Source organism: Chinchilla lanigera, unplaced genomic scaffold, assembly GCF_000276665.1.
Source record: "Chinchilla lanigera isolate Chin_1 unplaced genomic scaffold, ChiLan1.0 scaffold00057, whole genome shotgun sequence".
Taxonomy (NCBI): Eukaryota; Metazoa; Chordata; class Mammalia; order Rodentia; family Chinchillidae; genus Chinchilla; species Chinchilla lanigera.
The window spans coordinates 1,512,853-1,530,575 of NW_004955458.1; the positions used below are offsets into that span (position 1 = coordinate 1,512,853).

At 46.2% G+C, this 17,723-nt stretch overlaps 2 protein-coding genes across 6 annotated transcripts in view; one reads left to right on the plus strand and one right to left on the minus strand.

Moving 5' to 3' along the window:
* Positions 1–16,797, minus strand: part of Cbx5 (chromobox homolog 5) — a 42,699-nt gene extending 25,902 nt beyond the window's left edge. The window contains exons 1-2 of one of the 2 annotated variants that reach the window (XM_005397212.2): positions 16,613–16,797; positions 16,276–16,439 (exon numbers count right to left, since the gene is read on the minus strand). In XM_005397212.2, coding sequence (XP_005397269.1) covers positions 16,276–16,293 — 18 coding nt within the window. In that variant the 5' untranslated portion in view covers positions 16,294–16,439; positions 16,613–16,797. The remainder of the gene's footprint in view (positions 1–16,275; positions 16,440–16,612) is intronic. The other variant, XM_005397213.2, reaches the window with a different exon arrangement.
* Positions 16,798–17,310: 513 nt separating this feature from the next.
* Positions 17,311–17,723, plus strand: part of Hnrnpa1 (heterogeneous nuclear ribonucleoprotein A1) — a 6,712-nt gene continuing 6,299 nt past the window's right edge. For all 4 annotated transcript variants that reach the window (XM_005397210.2, XM_013520944.1, XM_005397209.1 and 1 more), the window contains exon 1: positions 17,311–17,419. In XM_005397210.2, the coding sequence (XP_005397267.1) occupies positions 17,405–17,419 (15 nt within the window). In that variant the 5' untranslated portion in view covers positions 17,311–17,404. The remainder of the gene's footprint in view (positions 17,420–17,723) is intronic.

Sequence of the window (17,723 nt, forward strand, 5' to 3'; positions counted from 1 at the left end):
CAAAAAAAAAAAAAAATCAAAGAAAAAAAAACAAACCCACAAACCAACTGCCAGGCATGGTGGTGTACACTTGTAATCCCAATACTCAGGAGACTGAGGTAGATGGACTACTGTGAGTTTGAGGCCAGGCTGGGCTACCATAGTGAGGCCCCATCTCAAAAATACCAAAACCAAAAAACCCCCAATAAAATGCCAGGGATATAGCTCAGTGGCACAGTGCCTTCCTGGCAAATGCAAGGTCCTGAGTTCGATCCCTGGTACAAAAAAAAAAAAAAATAAAAAAATAAAAAATAAGCAATGTAACAATTCTCAAAGCCATACATATCTAAAATATCTTCAGCTGTTAAGATATTACACTTCAAATCAACACACTAAAATCTGATTAATACATGCTGACAGGAAAGGAATTTTTATATAATTGGAGTAAAAAATATGAGACTGCAAAACTTCAGAGGGTAAAAAAAAGACCCTTCAACAGATGGCATAATTTTCTGCTTTGCCATCACCTTGGTGTATTTGCAACATGACTTATATTGAAGTCACAGCCTACAATTTAGATAAATAAAATCAGGCCAGTATTGAATTTTTCCCATCTCATACAAGGGTATCCTTTGCAGCTCTTGGGCCATCTATTATGATCCTGACCAATTTTGCTTTGTGGCAATTTAAAAGCTGTAAAAAGAATACATAATAGGTGATGACAGGAGAAACAAACCCACACCAGAAGTTATTGAACCTTGCAGATCTCTGCAAGTGTCTCTATTGACATTTAAGTGAGTTACTATGCCACAGTATCATAAAAGTGTGCTCTAGACTTCAGATATATTAATAGTTAGATGCAAAAAAAGGCCACCATCAGATAAATGGCTAAAGAGATGGCCAATCTCAGACCACCCAGCTCTTCAAATGAGTATCCTGACATGTTCCTTAAGCCAAGTAAAATTTTTCTTTTTGTCCAGTTTCCAACTACATTCCCAATTCAAACCCTGTGCCAAAGGGATGATTCATGTAGTCTTTCTGTTCCTTGCTCTAAAATTGGTTTGTTGGTTATGTATTTATTAAGGGCCTAGCAAGGGTCAAGCATTGCATGAGTACAGTCTGCTCCAGTCTTCAATTTAAGGGCTAAGGATTTTAAACTGCTCTTTGGTTAAATGGGTGCTGGTTAGTACCTTCCCCAAGGATTGTTACAACAAAGTTGCTTAGGCTAGGGGGATGGCACACACCTATAATCCCAGCATTAGGGACGCTGAGGCAGGAGGATTTACTGAGAGTTCGAGACCAGCCTGGAATACATAGTGAGACCTTGCCTCCACCAAACCAAACAAGACAAAAAAAGGTAGCCGGATGTGGTGGTACACACCTGTTACCCCAGCACTCGGGAGGCTGCGGTAGGAAGACTGCTATGAGGTGAAGGCCAGGGCTACATACTGACTTCAGGACCAGTCTGAACTACATAGCAAGACCCTGTTTTAAAAAAAAAAAACCACAAAGTGTTGTCCTTTCCCTTTTCATTTTTTACTTTCATGAATACACCTGCCAGTCAATGTTTCCCACAGAAAACTGACGTATTTTGTGTGTTGTGTACTGGGGACTGAAGCCAGGGCCCGTGCAGTAATAGTGCTGTTCAAGTCTTCTATTTCCTGATTTTTTCTGGTGGTACTGGGGATCAAACCACAGCCCTCATACGACAGGCAAGCATCTGCCATTCAGCTATGCCCATGGATCTCTTTTTTTTTTGGATCTCCTTAAAGATTCCCAAACCCTACCCCAAGTACTGCGGACTGAATCTAAGGCCTTGCACCTGCTGTTTAACAATCTATGACTGAGCCATATCCTCAGCTTTGTTTTTTTCCTTTGAGACAGGGTCTCCCTAAATTGCCCAGGCTGGCCTTAAACTTAGGATCCTCAGCCTCCCAAGTAGTGGGGATCCACCACCACACTGATTCTTCTACTTGTCTTATCAGTTAGGTACTGAAATTCACAAATATAATACAGATGTCTACTACTTCATGCACGTATTGTGAAGCTTTTATGATTTGCTGTATAAACACTGGATTGTTATGTCCTTTTGGCAAATTGATTGCTTTATTAGCTAACCTGCTGTTATGCGCCCTACCTATCACTTAGGTCTTATAGAGAAAAAACCAAAACACTTTGAAAAACATACAGGAAACAAAAGGTAAGTGTTTGATAATAGAGGAAGAGAGGGCTGGGGATTTAGCTCAACGGCACAGCGCCTGCCTGGCAAGTGCAAGGTCGTGAGTTCAATTCCAAATACCGGAAAAAAAACAAAACAACAACAAAACACACACACACACACACACACACACAAAGATAATAGAGGAAGTTAAAAAATGACTTCAGTGAATTTTCTAAATTATTTAAGTTTTATCTATGGGTGTCTCCAACTAGTCATATAAATGAAGTATGTCTATTTTATCAGATCTTTACACATAATTTATCGTTGTAAAATACTGAACAAATTAGCAGTATATTATCCTCCACAACTCTGTGAGGTGAGTCTTACTGATTTAGGGCTGAGAAACAAAGTACACAGAGTTCCAGGATTTGTCTCAGAAACCAAACTTTAGATTTCCCAACTTGTTAACCTCTTTTAGTACAGGGCATTTTATTCCAACATAATTATACCTGCTGGCTCAGACACAAGCTTGCTTTATTCTACGAAATGTAGATTATAATCAGAAAAACATTTAAACGCAATTTGGTTCCTCCACTCCATGGAAGAAATTGGTTTTATAATACTTGATCCTGAAACAGCCCTTTCGAATACACCATCTCGATCTCCTGCGTTCTAGCACCCTTTCTAGCAATGAAGCACGTTACACGGGTACTCAGGAAATGTGAAGCTTAAAAGTGTATAAAGAAAATTTTGATTCTGTCCATGACCTAGTTTTGGGGAAAAAAATCTGTCCATGGTTAATTCCGATGACTTACTATTACTGGCAAAGGAAATTCAGACTATATGGCTTTCAACTTTGTGAGGAATAGGGTGAAAATGGGCCAGCTGGTCCATTACGCCCGGCTCAGAAAGTGTTTCCTTTGAAAAGTGAACAGTTTGTTATCCTGTGTTCATACTCTGAGCACTGACGATCAATGCGGTCCTCTGTCTCAAGTCCTAGGCAAGAACACCACAGGGTGGGATGTCATGTTCTCGTTTTCCACTGGCCCAAATGTTAGAATAAGCTCTTAATTTGCATTTACTATAATTATTGGTATAAAAAAGCACTTCAAAATGACTTAAGAGGCACTTCATAAATTTTAGTCTCAAAAGTTATTAACTATTGCTGGGTGTGGCGGCACATGGCTGTAATCCCAGCACTTGGAAGGCTGAGGTAGGAGGATGCCACAAGTTCAAGGCCTGCCGGAATAACATAGTGCGCAAGACCCTGTCTCCAAAAACCAACCCCCTTAACTATCAAACTATCCGAGTCTTTCCACATCAAGATGAAGAAATTAGCTGGTGTGACAGTGCACACCTATAATCTCAGCGAAATGGGAAGCTAAGTAAGGAGGATCTGAAATTTGAGCTCAGCCTGGGCAACTTGGCAAAACTCTGTCTCAAACTTTTTAAAAAAGGGTTGCGGATACAGCTCAATGTGAAGGCCTTGGTTCTAATCCCTAGTTGACTGAAAGAAAATAAAAAAAGCAACAAAAAGAATGTTGACCAACATCAGAAGCTGAAAGAGGAAAGGACCCTTCACAGGGACTCAACACACCTTCATAGGGACTCAACACTCAACACCTGATTACAGTCTTTTGGCCTCTAGAATGCTGAGATAAAATTCTGTTGTGTCAAATTTTGTTTTTGAGGCAAGGTTTTGGTATGTAGCTCAGGCTGCTTTTTTTTTCTTTTGAGACAGGGTCTCACTATGCAGTTCAGGCTGGACTTGAGTTCACTTTGTAGCCTAGGCTGGTCTCGAACTTGCAACAATCCTCCTGCCTCAGTCTCTTGAGTGCTGGGATTATAGGTGTGCGCCACCACACCCAGTAATTCTTGTTTTGTTTTTTGAGACTGGGTGTCACTTTGTAGTTCAGGCTGGCCTTGTACTCATTAATAGCCCAAGCTGGGCTCAAACTTGTGATTCTCCTGCCTCAGTCTCCCAAGTGCTGGGATCATATGCCCAACCTAATGCCTACTGTTTTAAATTAGCAAATCAGCCGGGTGTGGTGGGGTACACCCATAATCCTAGCATTTGGGAGGTTTAGGCAGGAGGATCCCATGAATTGGAGGCCACCCTGGCCTACATAGTGTACTCAAGGCCAGTCTCAATTGCATAAGGAGATCCTTTCTCAAACACAAACGAGCACATCTGTGGTGGATTGTTATAAATTCAAGCCCAGCCTGGGCAGCTCAGTACTTAGGGATAGTCTGTGTTAAAATGAGAAATAAAAAGGACTGGGGATGCAGCTCAGTGTAAAGGCCTCGGATTCAATCCCCAGGGCTGCAAAAATAAAAAGAGCCAGAATATATGTAGCTCTGTGTTAAAACCTTGTGGTCAATCCTCAGTTCTAATTTTAAAAAAAAGAAAGAAAAAACCACACACACAAAACACTGGGAGCAGGGGTACCTAGGTGGTTACAAACGTGACTTATATGCTTGAGGCCTTGAGTTCAATTTCTAGCACTCTCTAAAACAATCATAAATTGGAAATACATAGTACTACTTACTGACTTACAAAGAATGGTGCCTAAGGCTTTAATCCCTCGTGTCAAAAGGTAAATTGAGGCAACTGCAGGCTATGATTTGACTGAAAATAAACTGGCAGACCTGAGAAGACACACTCAGAAAGGCCTAGTATTTACATAGCTGCTAACAAGAACAGTGTACGTTTTTCCACCAAACAAAAAAAAAAAAATAGCTGGTTGAGCTCCTGGACAGACTAAACATAGGCAGCAGTTGTCACTGTGGGTGTTCTGCCAGCACAAGTGTAAAGTTGTCATCAGAAATGAATATGTGGCTTCAAGTGGCTTACAGTGTGACGGCGGATCAGGTACTGAAAAGAACTGAGCTGTACTCAGAGTAGAGGGAACCAGCTTTATTATCCCAGTGAGCCCAGAGGAGCGTGGCGCCCCCAAGTCTGAGCCCCAAGCATTTCATCTCCTTACACAGGAATCCCGAGTGGGCCGAGCGGGATGGGCAAGCAGCACTACAGAAGCAGAACAGGGCATGGTTAAATAGCCATTTTGTGCATATCTGTTTTTTGTTTTTCAGTTTTTTTTTTTCCCAGTCTTTTTGAGACAGGGTCTCGCTATGCAGTCCAGGCTGGCCTTGAACCCACTTTGTAGCCCTGGTTGGTCTTGAACTCGCAATGATCCTCCTGCCTCAGCCTCCTAAGTGCTGGGATTACAGGTGTGCGCCACCACGTCCGGCTCCCATATCAGCCATTTTAGCCTTAGGTTTCGTTTTCCTCATCATTTTTCCCCTTTGATGCTCTGTATAACCCAATAGAGCATCATCATCTCCTAGGGGCCTATACCTGTAGAGCCAGGACTCAGGCAGTGACTCCACTGGTGACTGATTGCTGTGAATCTCATCAAGGTGCCCAGAAGGCAGGGCCCCATTTTTGCAAGCAACAAGTCAACAGGGTCCCCAACAGCGGCAAAAGCCATGGTGTCCATTGGTCTGGGCTCCAGTTCCAACCCTACTTTACTTTATATTTTTTTTTATCTTTTTGAGACAGGGTCTCGCTATGCAGTTCAGGCTGGCCTTGAGCTCACTTTGTAGCCCAGGCTGGCCTCCAACTCACAATGATCTTCCTGCCTCAGCCTCCTGGAGTGCTGGGATTACAGGTATGCGCCACCACACCCAGCCCAATCCTGTTTGGTTTTTTTTTGTTTGTTTTTCTCCAGTACCGGGAACCGAACTCACGACCTTGCTCTTGCCAGGCAGGAACTTTTGCCGCTGAGCTAAATCCCCAGCCCCCTGAGCTAAATCCCCAGCCCCGCCCAATCCTGTTTTAATTGTTCTCCAACGGATCCTGTCCATCAATTCTCTGACCTTCATGGTGGCTACTCCTGACTGCCTGACATACTAACAACATTCCTCTCCCCAAAATGCGTATGTACAACCCTTTTCTACAGTAAGAATGTCTAAGACATGCCTGCATTGTAGTCACGGCTGTCAGCAAATTAATCTGATGGTGCAGGGAGACTGGTGAGTGGGCCACTTGCTTCGTATCATCGTTTAGTTCCTGAGACAGTTTATGATATAACCCTACTGATGTCCTGGCTCCTCCCAATCTTGTCCCCTGCAGCTACTCCCCAGCTGATTAGAACCAAGGCCAGTAGGGCTTTTCTTCTCATGGGCTGCTGCCAGGGCACAGGGCTATTTCTATCTCATGATCTGTGTAAATTGAGACCTCAGGAGTGAGGAAAACCTGGACACGTGTCAGTCCAGTTTATCTGTAAGCAGCAGAGAGCGGTATCTCCACACAAGTAAAACACACCAGGGGGTGCTGCACTGGGTTTCGCTACTGGGCAAAGTCTGGTTCTAGGAGCAGACTGAACAGGGACTCATTTTTTGGCCCAGACTGGGGGCTCTGAAGATACCTTAAGTTAGTTCCTGAGGAGTCAAGGAGAATGCCAAGTGCCATGGGCCCCATCACTGTGCTTGTGTTTTGCTTTGAGGGACTCTTGGGGAAGCACCAATTGGCTGGGACTGAGGTATCCACATAGGCTTTTTTATGAAGTGGCAGACACAACCAGCAGAATTGAGACCCATTGCCCCCTGTACTGTGCAGACTAAATGTGGTGTTCAGGAGCCGAAAGATCTGAGCAGTGGGGTCAGTGAACTGGGTCAGCGGGTAGAGGCTGGACAGATCTATATCCCAGTATGGCTGCTTCTACTCCTGAACCAGGTTTATTACTTGTTTTGTACTTTTACCTGTTTGTGGAATGCCCTGTCCTGGGCTCCTCCCCCATCAGACATGCCTACAGGAGTCAGGCAGGTCCAACATGTGGTCTTTCCATGTTGGTTATAGCAAGCTGACCCCTGGCGTATGATCTGTCCAGACCACTGGAGTGTACCCTTGGGGCAAGTTACCAGAATATTGGCATAGGGTGCCTGTCTGGCAGCAAGAGGACAGCACATAGTTGTAGGAGCTGAACCCAGTATCCTGCTGTCCACCAATGATGCAAGGCCGTGGGGCGGCGGGGGGGAGGGGGAGGTGTCACAGGTCGAGAGGCCACTGTCTCCCAGCAACCAGGGCCTCATGATATGGCCTGAGGGTCTAGGGCCTTTAAGGTGAAGTAGTTCCAGTTAGTCCAGGTTTGGAGAGGCACGGGATCAGTTCAACTAGGGGCTGGAGTCTAAAGCGTTGGCCCATCTTGGACAGGTTATGTCTTGGGCAGGCAGTCTCCCCTGGAGCCAGATCTTCAGGGGATTGCGTGGATCAGGATACACGATTCAGCTGGCCAGGAGGTCCTCAGTTCGAGTGGTGTACACAAAAGATGATACCTGCACTGGTCTTAACAGCAGTTGGGGTGACAGGCACAGAGGTATAAGACCCTGCCCACACAGGTCAAAGGGGTTCTTTCTTCCAATCTCTGATCCAGACTGAGTCCCTTGGCAGGAATGAGTGGGCATGGTTACCTGACAGGATTCGGATTCTCTTGGGATCAACCTTATTGATATGCGAGAACACTTTCCCCAGAGCCTGTATCTCAGCAGTCACATTTGATTGTCCTAGCTATCCCACATCTTCTTTAAGGACTATAATTATGGGAGGAGGCCTCCCAACAGGATCCCCTAGGCGAGTAGCCAGATGACCCCAGTGTACATCTGGCCATAGTAGGGCCAGGGGCAAACACATCAACCCAGGGGAAGTGGGTTTCTTGACAGAACTTTGTCAGAGTAGTTTTTAGGGTGTGATTCATGCGCTCTACTTTTCCTGAGGTCTATAGGCTGTGTGGAGATTCCACCTAGTCTTCAGATTCATGAGAGCCTGTTATTTCTGCCTCAAAGGCCGTTCCATTGTCACTCCTGATAGTGAGGGGCAGCCCACATGGGGGAATGATTTCCCAAAGCAATACCTTGGCCACTTCTCAGGCTCCTTCCATCCGTGTGGGGATGGCCTCCACCCAGCAAGAGTACATACAGATGAGGACCAGCAGGTATTTACAGCTGCAGCATGGCTTTATCTCTGTCAAGTCTTTCTCTGGGTCTTCAAAAGAGGAGGCCCTCATGTGCTGGATCCCCAGAGCTGGCTGTTTGGTGCACAAGTTTGATGTTTATGACTTATGGTGGTGCAGAAGGACAACAGCTGGCAGACATAGAAGTATCAACCCAGTAATGTCTCCAAAGCTGTCTTTCTCAAATGGGTCAGTCTGTGATATTGTTGGACCAGAGGGAAAGCCAACCTCTGGGGCACAAAAGGTCTCTCGGTGGGCAGATACCACCATCCTCGAGTTTTACAGGATTCCCTCTGGGCCTAATGGTCTTCCTCTGGAGAATCCCTGGTTCCTCAGGGAGTGTGTGGGCCATAAGTATTTTGGGAGGTTCTTGGGTTGGGACTGGTTTATCTGACCAGTCTGCCATTTGATTTCCTATCGTAATAGTCTTTTCCTTTTTGGTGCCCACAACAGCGTATGATGGCTGCCTTCTTAAGTTCCCAGGCAGCCAGTTCCAGGAGTTGGAGTAGCTCATCTCTTTTTTCTTTCTCCCAGGACCAGTCAGTGGTCCTCTCTCCTTATATATGGCTCCATGGACGTTGACTGTAGCAAATGCATATTTGGAGTCAGTGCCTATGTTGATCATCTTTTTCCCCACTTCAGGGCCTAGAGCTCAGCTCTCTGAGCTAACCACCCCTTTGGGAGGGGATGGGCCTCAATGACCCGGTTGGTGGGTACTGACCGCGTACACAGCCAGATGTTCTCCATTCTGAACAAAACTGCTGCCGTCTATCAACAGCTTTGCACCTGGTCTGGGTTCAGGTACATCACTGAGGTCTGGCCAACTGGTGAACATCTCGTCAATCATTTCTTCAAAGTCATGGTCTGGCGGCCCGTCTGCAGTCAGCAGGAAGGTAGCCGGGTTTAGGTCTCCAGAGTGATATGAGGATTTTCACAGAGCAGCCCTTGTATTGGGTCCTTCTGGCTCTGGAGAGCCATTTGTGTCCCTGGTTATTCATCAAGCACATGAGTAAGTGGGAAAACTTTACTTGAATGGTATGTCCCAAGGATAACTTGCTGGCTTCTTTAATGGAGATGACCTTCACTGCCAAGGTTGAAAGGCAGGAAAGGCCACCCTGCCACAACGTCTAACTGCTTAGATAAGTAGGCCACCAGTCTCTGCCAGGGTCTGACCGTCTGGGTCAAGACACTGAGCACTATGTTTTCTCTCACAGACAGAAAGGTTAAATTTTCCACTTATATTGGGTAGTCCTAAAGCTGGGGCATGGGCAAGCAGCTTTCTGATTTCTTTCAAAGACTCCTCTTATTGGCTCCCCTCATTCAAGGTTTTTCCTCTGGTCCAATCAGAGTGAGACATTACTGGGTCACTATTTCTATGTCCCCCCAGCTGTTGTCCCTCTGCACCATCGTAAGTAATCAACATCAAACTTGTGCACCAAACACTGTGGTATACAGTGGCTTGGCCTCCTCAGAGAACCCAGGGATCCAGATACGACAGCATCTGCTGCCCCTGAAAATTCCCCAAGTTTCTTCCTGTTGTTGGGCTTTGGGATGGTCGCATTGATAATTCGTTGGCCTTTGGGGGCCTCGGGGTTGAAGATATGGAATGCCTCACAGAGCCACTCGTAAGTCTCCTGGCTATTCCTCCAATTTCTGTGCTACTGAGGCAACCTTTGACATATTGGTGGGCTTCTTGGTCCTTTCCTGGATTCCCTGAGGACTGCCTCCCAGTACCGTAGGAGGGAGGCTCTTGATGTGGGGGGCTGCCTCTCTCACCTCCAGCCACAACCTGACCCTGGAGCCATTTTCTTGCCTCAGTCAGAACCCTGCACCTTTCTTCAATATTGAACAGGGTGAGGGGCAGCTGGCGGCAGTCGTCCCAGGCGGGCTGGTGAGTCTGGGACATGGATTCCATGAGACTGATGAGTGCCTGAAGCTTTATTGAACAAGTTGGGATGTGGTGTTTCCAGTTTAGGTCAATGGTGCTGAAGGGCTGGTAATGACACATGGCCTGGCCAGGCTGCTCAGCTGTCATCCCTCACGTGTGCTGGTCCCCAGGCTTCATGGAGGGGCATCTCGAGAGTGGGCATCTCGAGAGTAGGCAGCTGCACCAAACAGAGCCTTCAGGTGAGACATTCATTGAACTTGGCCAAGTTCTTCAATGACTGGGTGGATCAGGCCAATCAGGAGAGGGTGCTGGGTCCAACAGAGGAAGACTGTCAGGAAGGCTTGGTAGCAAGGGAAAATATGGTGGGGTCAAGGACTCCTGATATACCCTAGTCAATCAGTTTCCTCTAAACTTTTGGGTTTGACTCAAAGCTTGGGTGACAAAGACCTTGTTTTGCCCCTTTCCAATCATGCAGAATTGGACCAATATATGGAAGTCAATATATGGAAACTGGCCCTGACTATCCGTGACAACTTTCCAGACTGCATGCACTATGTGGCCATCCAACGTGCCTTGGGGAGGCCATCTAACTTCAACTTGGGACCAGTCTACCTCACAAAGGGTTCTTAATTTATTGGGTATCAATTTAATACCTTAATCTCCATTAAATCTCTTTTAGAAGTTTTTGAGCATGCAATCTAGGGCAGTGGGTTTAGCCTGTCTAAACCTTATACCCTAAGGTGTGTTTTTCCCATGTACAGTGGCACAACAAAGGATAGGAGTCCTCAAATGGGACGACTGAGATCCTCGCCTGGCTGTGTCCCTTGCAGGAACTTAAGCATATCTTGGCTAAGGTGTACCCACACAAACCTGAGCCTGGTCAATCCCCTATTGCAGGGGATGAACCACAGTTATGCCTTATGACATCACCACAGAGGTGCAGGTTAGGGACCACCTGGACTCCACAGCTTATGTAGTGGAGCCACAAATAAGTTCACACACTCACACGCTCATGCAGAGATTAAGACATTCCTTCTCTCCTTATGGGAGACCCCTGACTGAGGTCTCTGGCTTGAGACTCTGGGTGGTGATCACATTCCCCTTCTGTTTGTGGAAAGGCCTGACTTGGGCAAGCCCCAGGGCCTTACCTTGTCCCAAAGATGCACTGAGTCTGGTTAGGAGAAGTTGGTGCAACCAACAATTACCCTCTCCTGATGAAGGAGGTCTCCAAGAGGGGGCAGGAGGTGCACTGTCCTGTTCCCTCGAGAAAGGCACTCATCAGCCAATCCCAACTTTGGACCAATGGCACAATGGGCCAGTATGGTCAGTTTCCCAGCCACGGAACCAAATGTTATGGCAGATCAGGTACGGAAAAGAACCGAGCTGCACTCAAAAGAGCGGAGGGAACTGGCTTTATTACGCCAGTGGGCCCAGAGGAGCTTGGCGCCCTGAAGTTCGAGCCCCAAGCGTTTCTTTTCATCTCCTTATATAGGATATCTAAGCAGGGTGTGCAAGCAGCATTATAGAAGCAGAACAGGGCATGGGTAAACAGCCATTTTGTGCATATCTGCCTTTTTAGCCTTAATTTTTTTTTTTTTTTCTTTTTTTGGTCTTTTTGAGACAGGGTCTCACTATATGGTTCAGGCTGGCCTTGAGCTCACATTGTAGCCCAGGCTGGTCTCAAACTCACAACGATCCTCCTGCCTCAGCCTCCTGAGTGCTGGGATTACAGGCGTGTGCCACCATGCCCAGCTAGCCTTAGGTTTTGGTTTCCTTGGGTTTCATTTTCCTCATCAACAGAAATCCAACATAGCTGTGTCTAGGACTCTACATCAGCCAACTTTTCTCAGGATAACCTGGACTTTTTCCTGAGTACAAAGATTGTTAAAATAATCCTCTGTGGGGCTGGGGATTTAGCTCAGCGGCACAGCGCCTGCCTGGCAAGCACAAGGTCGTGAGTTCGATTCCCGGAACCAGAAAAAAAACAACAAAAAAAAAGAAAATTTTAAAAACCGAGTAAAAGGACAAAAACAAGAAATAGTCTATCAGGCAGAGATATTAAACAGATGATTCCAATAAGACATGGAAATCATGCTATTACATAAACTTCATAAAAACAAGAGGGGCTGAGAACGTATCGCAGGGTTAAGTGTGTTTAACAAGTAGGAAGTCACGGTGGGTTCAGTCCTCAACACAAAAACTCACTATTCTTCTTCAGAAACCTCTGTACCCTGGATTCCCAACTTTTCTCTTTTTATAAAGTATGGTAGGAGCTCTGACACATGCTGGGTGTGGTGACGCACACTTGTAATCCCAGCATTTGGGAGGCTAAAGATCACCTGGGCTATATAGTAAGACCCTGTCACAAAACAAAACAAGCTCGGAGCCCCTCCAGAGTCTCCCTAGACATATAAAACCCAAGCACTGCAGATGTTTGCTCTCTTTCCCCTGCCACCACCCTGCTAACCTACTAACCATGTAGAAGCTTCCTACTTACTAGTTTTTCTGTCCTGTTGAAGCAGGGTCTCGCTATGCAGATCAGGCTGGCCTTGAACTCATAGCAATCCTCCTGCCTCAGTCTCCCGAGTGCTGGGATTACAGAGTGCTGGGATTACAGGCGTACAGACAATGATCCACAAGAATCTCACAAAGGGTAACTACACAAACAGATAAGAAGCAATGGCCAGATGTTTTATTTTCTCTTTTTGTAAATAATCCTTTCAAATTTGGTTGAAATAGTGGGCTTCTAAGCACTAAACACAAGAGCTTTGACTTTTATAATAAAGGCCTTTTTGTGTTATTACAGAATGGTACAAGTTAACAATCAAACCAGGTTTTCCAAAAGCAAAAAATAAACCTAGTTAAGATTTTCAACACAAGCCAGGCATGGTGGTACACGCCTGTAATCCCAGCACTCTGGGAAAGCCAGGCATGGTGGTGCAGGCCTGTAATCCCAGCGCTCTGGGAGGCTGAGACAGGAGGATCATTGCGAGTTGGAGACCAGCCTGGGCTACAAAGTGAGCTCAAGGCCAGTCTGAACTGCATAGCGAGACCCTGTCTCAAAAAGACAAAAAAATTTAAAAAAATTTAAAAAAAAAAAATCAACATACTACTCTCAGAATTTCAATAAAAAGTTACTGAAATTTCCCTACCAGAGCAAAGTGTTTCTCACACCTATTAAGTATTGCACTGGAAGAGAATTCATAATCAACAGGCAACTTCACTTGCACAGCAAGGCAAACTAAGACTGCTCACTTCAAGTTCTAAAGCTTTTAAAACAAAAACACATTAGTAAAAACACCAAACAAGGGGCCACCAATACGTTTATAATACAAGCAGCTGGGGCCAGAGATGGGGGAAACCACTTAGAAAATAAAGTGGTACGATTTGGTTACCTGTTCTTCAGATCAGCCCTCCTCCCAAACAAAACAAAAACTGTGGGTCTGTAAACAGCTGAAGGATGAGTTTAGTGGAAATTAACCTGGTTCTTAACAAAATGAAACAGTATACTTTAGATGAAAAAAATATCAGAGTGCGTTGATAAAATTGTTTCAATGTATAACATCTGTGTAAAATCTGTATTCCTTATTGAGAATCAAAGCCAAAAGCATTTGAGAGACAATGATCCATAAGAATCTCACAAAGGGTAACCACGTAAATAGATAAGAAGCAATAGCCGGGCATGGTGGCGCACGCCTGCAATCCCAGCACTCTGAAAAGCTGAGGCAGGAGGAGCACTGTGAGTTCGAGACCAGCCTGGTCTACAAAGTGAGCTCCAGGCCAGCCTGAACTGCATAGCGAGACCCTGTCTCAAAAAGACCAAAAAAAAACCCCAAACAAACAAAAAAACCTAAGAAACAAAGTACTTTTGGGGGGCAGTTCTGGAGTTTGAACATAGGGCCTTCACTCTGAGCAACATCCCCAGCCCTTTTTAATAAACTTTTGAGATAGGGTCTCACTAAATTGTAAGTAACCCAAACTGGGCAAAGTTCACCTTCTTCAAAAACGTGCTTTTTTTGGTGCTAAGAAGTGAACCCAGAGCCTCTTACATACTAACCATGGTCTCCACCATTAAGCTCTGTCACCAACGCCTATTTCTCACTATTTTAGCATGCCAAACACAAAATGTTCTTAAACGCACGTCTACATTGCAAGAAATGCTAAAAACCTTACTGAAGTCTTGCATTTACCCAACAAGGCAATGACTGATTCTGTACTTGGAGATAAACATCAGTGATCCATTTACCAAAGGCCACTTCCTGAACACTTTACCCATCTTTTCCTATTAGGAAAACAGTCTGAGGATAATCCACCCTAGCAACTGTCCCGTGGGGATTTTTTGTTTTGTGTTGTTTTTGGAGACAGGGTCTTGCTATGTCCTCCGGCTGACCTGGAACTTGTGGCAAGTGCTGGTACTGTGTGCCTCAACACCCAGCGCAACTGTCCCTTTAGATTGTATTTTTCACCATTATCTTGGCATATGCCTATAATCCTATCTACTCAGGAGACTAAGGCAGGAGAATCATGAAGACCCACCCAGGCAATCTGGGGAAAACTTGACTCAAAACAAAAGGGCTGTAGTGGTACATTGTTTACCTAACATGTATAAGGTCCTGGGATAAACCTTTAGTACCAAATCACTCTCTCCAAAAAGAATTTTTCCCCTTCCCTTTTTCTCAAGAGTGGAGGGAGGGATTTCTTTCAAATTTATATAAATCTTGGCTAGTCTTAGCCCATTATCACATTAGCTTTTAGAAGTTCGGGCAAATGCATTATCAGCATACCTATATGCAGATTTATAACTACTTTGTTATAAAATACAGCCTTGTCCTTTTTCAAGTATCAGTGAGACTAGCAAACTGTTCATTGTAAACTACTAAAATAAGTTCTTCTGTGTAATACCAGAAAAACCTCTAATCATGAGTACACTTGACATGTAGCTGATTTTGTTAGTACTTAAACACCCGACTGTCCTAAATAATTCAGTGAACAAGAGAGTAATGAAACTCTAATACAAGCCGGGTGTGGTGGCGCACGCCTGTAATCCCAGCACTTGGGAGGCTGAGGCAGGAGGATCGTTGCCAGTTTGAGACCAGCCTGGGCTACAAAGTGAGCTCAAGGCCAGCCTGAACTGCACAGCAAGACCCTGTCTCAAAAAGACAAAAAAAGAAACTCTAATATAGCCAAGACATAATAAAAATTTAGCTGGGTGTTGTGGTGCCTGCCTGTAATCCCAGCACTTGAGAGGCTGAGGCAGGAGGATCGTCTTGAGTTCAAGGCCAGCCCGAACTACATAGCGAGACCCTGTTTCGAAACAACACAAAAATTACAGATTTTTCTGAATGATCCTAGAATAAGCATATGGGCATTACCAATACAAGATAGTCTACACATAAAATACACTTTGAAGGAAATGTAATCAAAAGGATGGTGAACCAGATGATGGATGGGTCTTCTGTCCCAAAAACCTAAAAACCCTTAAAAAACTTTTTTATCTAAAGGCAGACATTTTCAAAGAAGCCACAGAGACAGGGCTGAGGACATCTTTAATGGTGCAAAGAAAGATATATTTATGGGAGAAAAGATTCCTCAGGGAAAGAGGCCAAGATAAATGCGCTAGAGAAATGATAATGGAAAAGAAAAGGAAGGATAAGTACATGACTGGAAACACACAACTGATTTAATTTTTAAATTTATTTTTATTTTTATTTTTGAGACAGGGTTTCACTATGCAGTTCAGGCTGGCCTTGAACTCACTTTGTAGCCCAGGCTGGCCTCGAACTTGAATTGATCCTCCTGCCTCAGCCTCCAGGGCGCTGAGATTACAGACGCTGCCACCACGCCCAGCTTATTTTTTTTACGTACTTTTAATGACAAATTATTATCCCTGCAGAGATTTAAATATTAGTGGTCAACCTGCCTCGATCCGTGTACACACTTTCATGTGCAGCATTCCAAACCCTTTCCTGTGGGCCTACAAGCATACCTATTTGTTCACGGAAATATGCATTCTAGTGATGCAAATTTCTCTTGGACGCCTCCCATACAGTATACACCGACTGATCCTTTCGTTCTAACACTTAAATGCCCCTCCTCCCCCAACAACTCCAAGTCTAAGACCCCCTTCTTCAGGAAAGCCTGTCCACACAGTCTCCGGACGTGGTCCACCTATTTAACCGCCCGAACCCCGCGCTCCCCACTGGAGTCAAACCGCTGCCTCTCGGAGGCCAACCTACCGCGCGCTTCGTGCTCATTGGCTCAGTGAGACGCTGCTCAGGAGGGGAAAACCCGCCTCCCACATTCCGATGGCCCAAGGGCCGATCACTCGGCAGCTCGAGGCAGACCCAATTGGCCTACACACTCGCCAGTCAAACTCTTCGGCTGCACAGCTCCAAAGAACCTGCAGGGATAAAACATCCCGCCCCCTGTTCTTCTATTGGTTGGCCCGACCCTTCGCTGCCCCTTCACTATCCCCCCACCCCACCCCGCGATCCATTCATTTCACACAATAACGGGCCCAACTGGGGCCGGTTGAAGACCTCGTATGAGTAAGCAAGACTCTCTGACACTTACCCGGGATCGAGAGCGATCACTCACACTAACGGCCGCCCTGTTCCTCTGTGGTGAGGCCGCACCACAGGCCACCGCTGCCGCCGCCTTCTGCGCAACGCCAACCGCCCGCCAAAACGGACCCTTCCCTGCGCCTGCGCAACTAATCCTGGAACCGGACCCTTTCTCCGCCCATGACGCCTGCGCAAAACAGAGCACAACTCCCGCCACCACGCAGGCGCCGTAGCTTCACCGCCCTCTCTCGCCCGCCATTTCACGTGTTCCTAGCGGCAGGCGGAACTTCTTAATACGCCTGCGTAAACTCGCCATTTTACTACACATGCGCTCAGTTGGCAGTCAAGGCAAAAAAAGTTTTGTCACAAACTACTTGCCCTAACGTATAGTACTAATCACCTTTTGCAAAGAGCGTTGCATGTAACATATGGGTAAGGGGAATTAAAAAAGCGTCTAAATCCCTGGGCACATTCAAATATGAGTGATTGGTAACGTAGCCAATCAAACTGGGCAACGCTAACATTCTTCGGGAACCAATAGCCTCGAAGGGGCGGAGCCTTTTTGGAACGCCCAAACGGATGACGTCTAAGGGCGTACGCACATCACAGACCAATGGTAGGGGTACACCCTTTCAAAGGTCCAATGAGAGCTAGACAGGGGTGGAGTCTACCAATGCCGTAAGCGCGGAGGCGGGGTAAAAGGCAAGACGAGGTAGGCTGCTGAGTACGTTCAGTAGCTCCATTCTTTCTGCTGGTGGACGCCGCGGAGGAAGCATCGTGCGTCTCTCTTCCGACTGCCGTCATGTCTAAGTCAGAGGTAAGCTTGTTGATTTTGCCCGCTTTGCTTCCCTGCCTCTTCCCGAGTTCGGCGGGCTGCGGCTCGGTGGCATTGCGTGCAGTTTCTTTGAGCGGTTTCCTCGGTCGCGGCCGGGGCCTAGTCGTAAAGTTCAGGTCGCCATTTTGTCCTCGCCGTCGCCATGAGGCCGCTCCCTGCCAAGCATTGCATTACCGCGGCGGGGTAGTCGCGCGGGGCCGGACTGCGGGGCTCGTGTGCGGTCCGGTTGATACTTTGTTTTCTGGGCGGGTGGCCCGGGCGAGCCGCGGGCGGCGCGCGCTCCCGC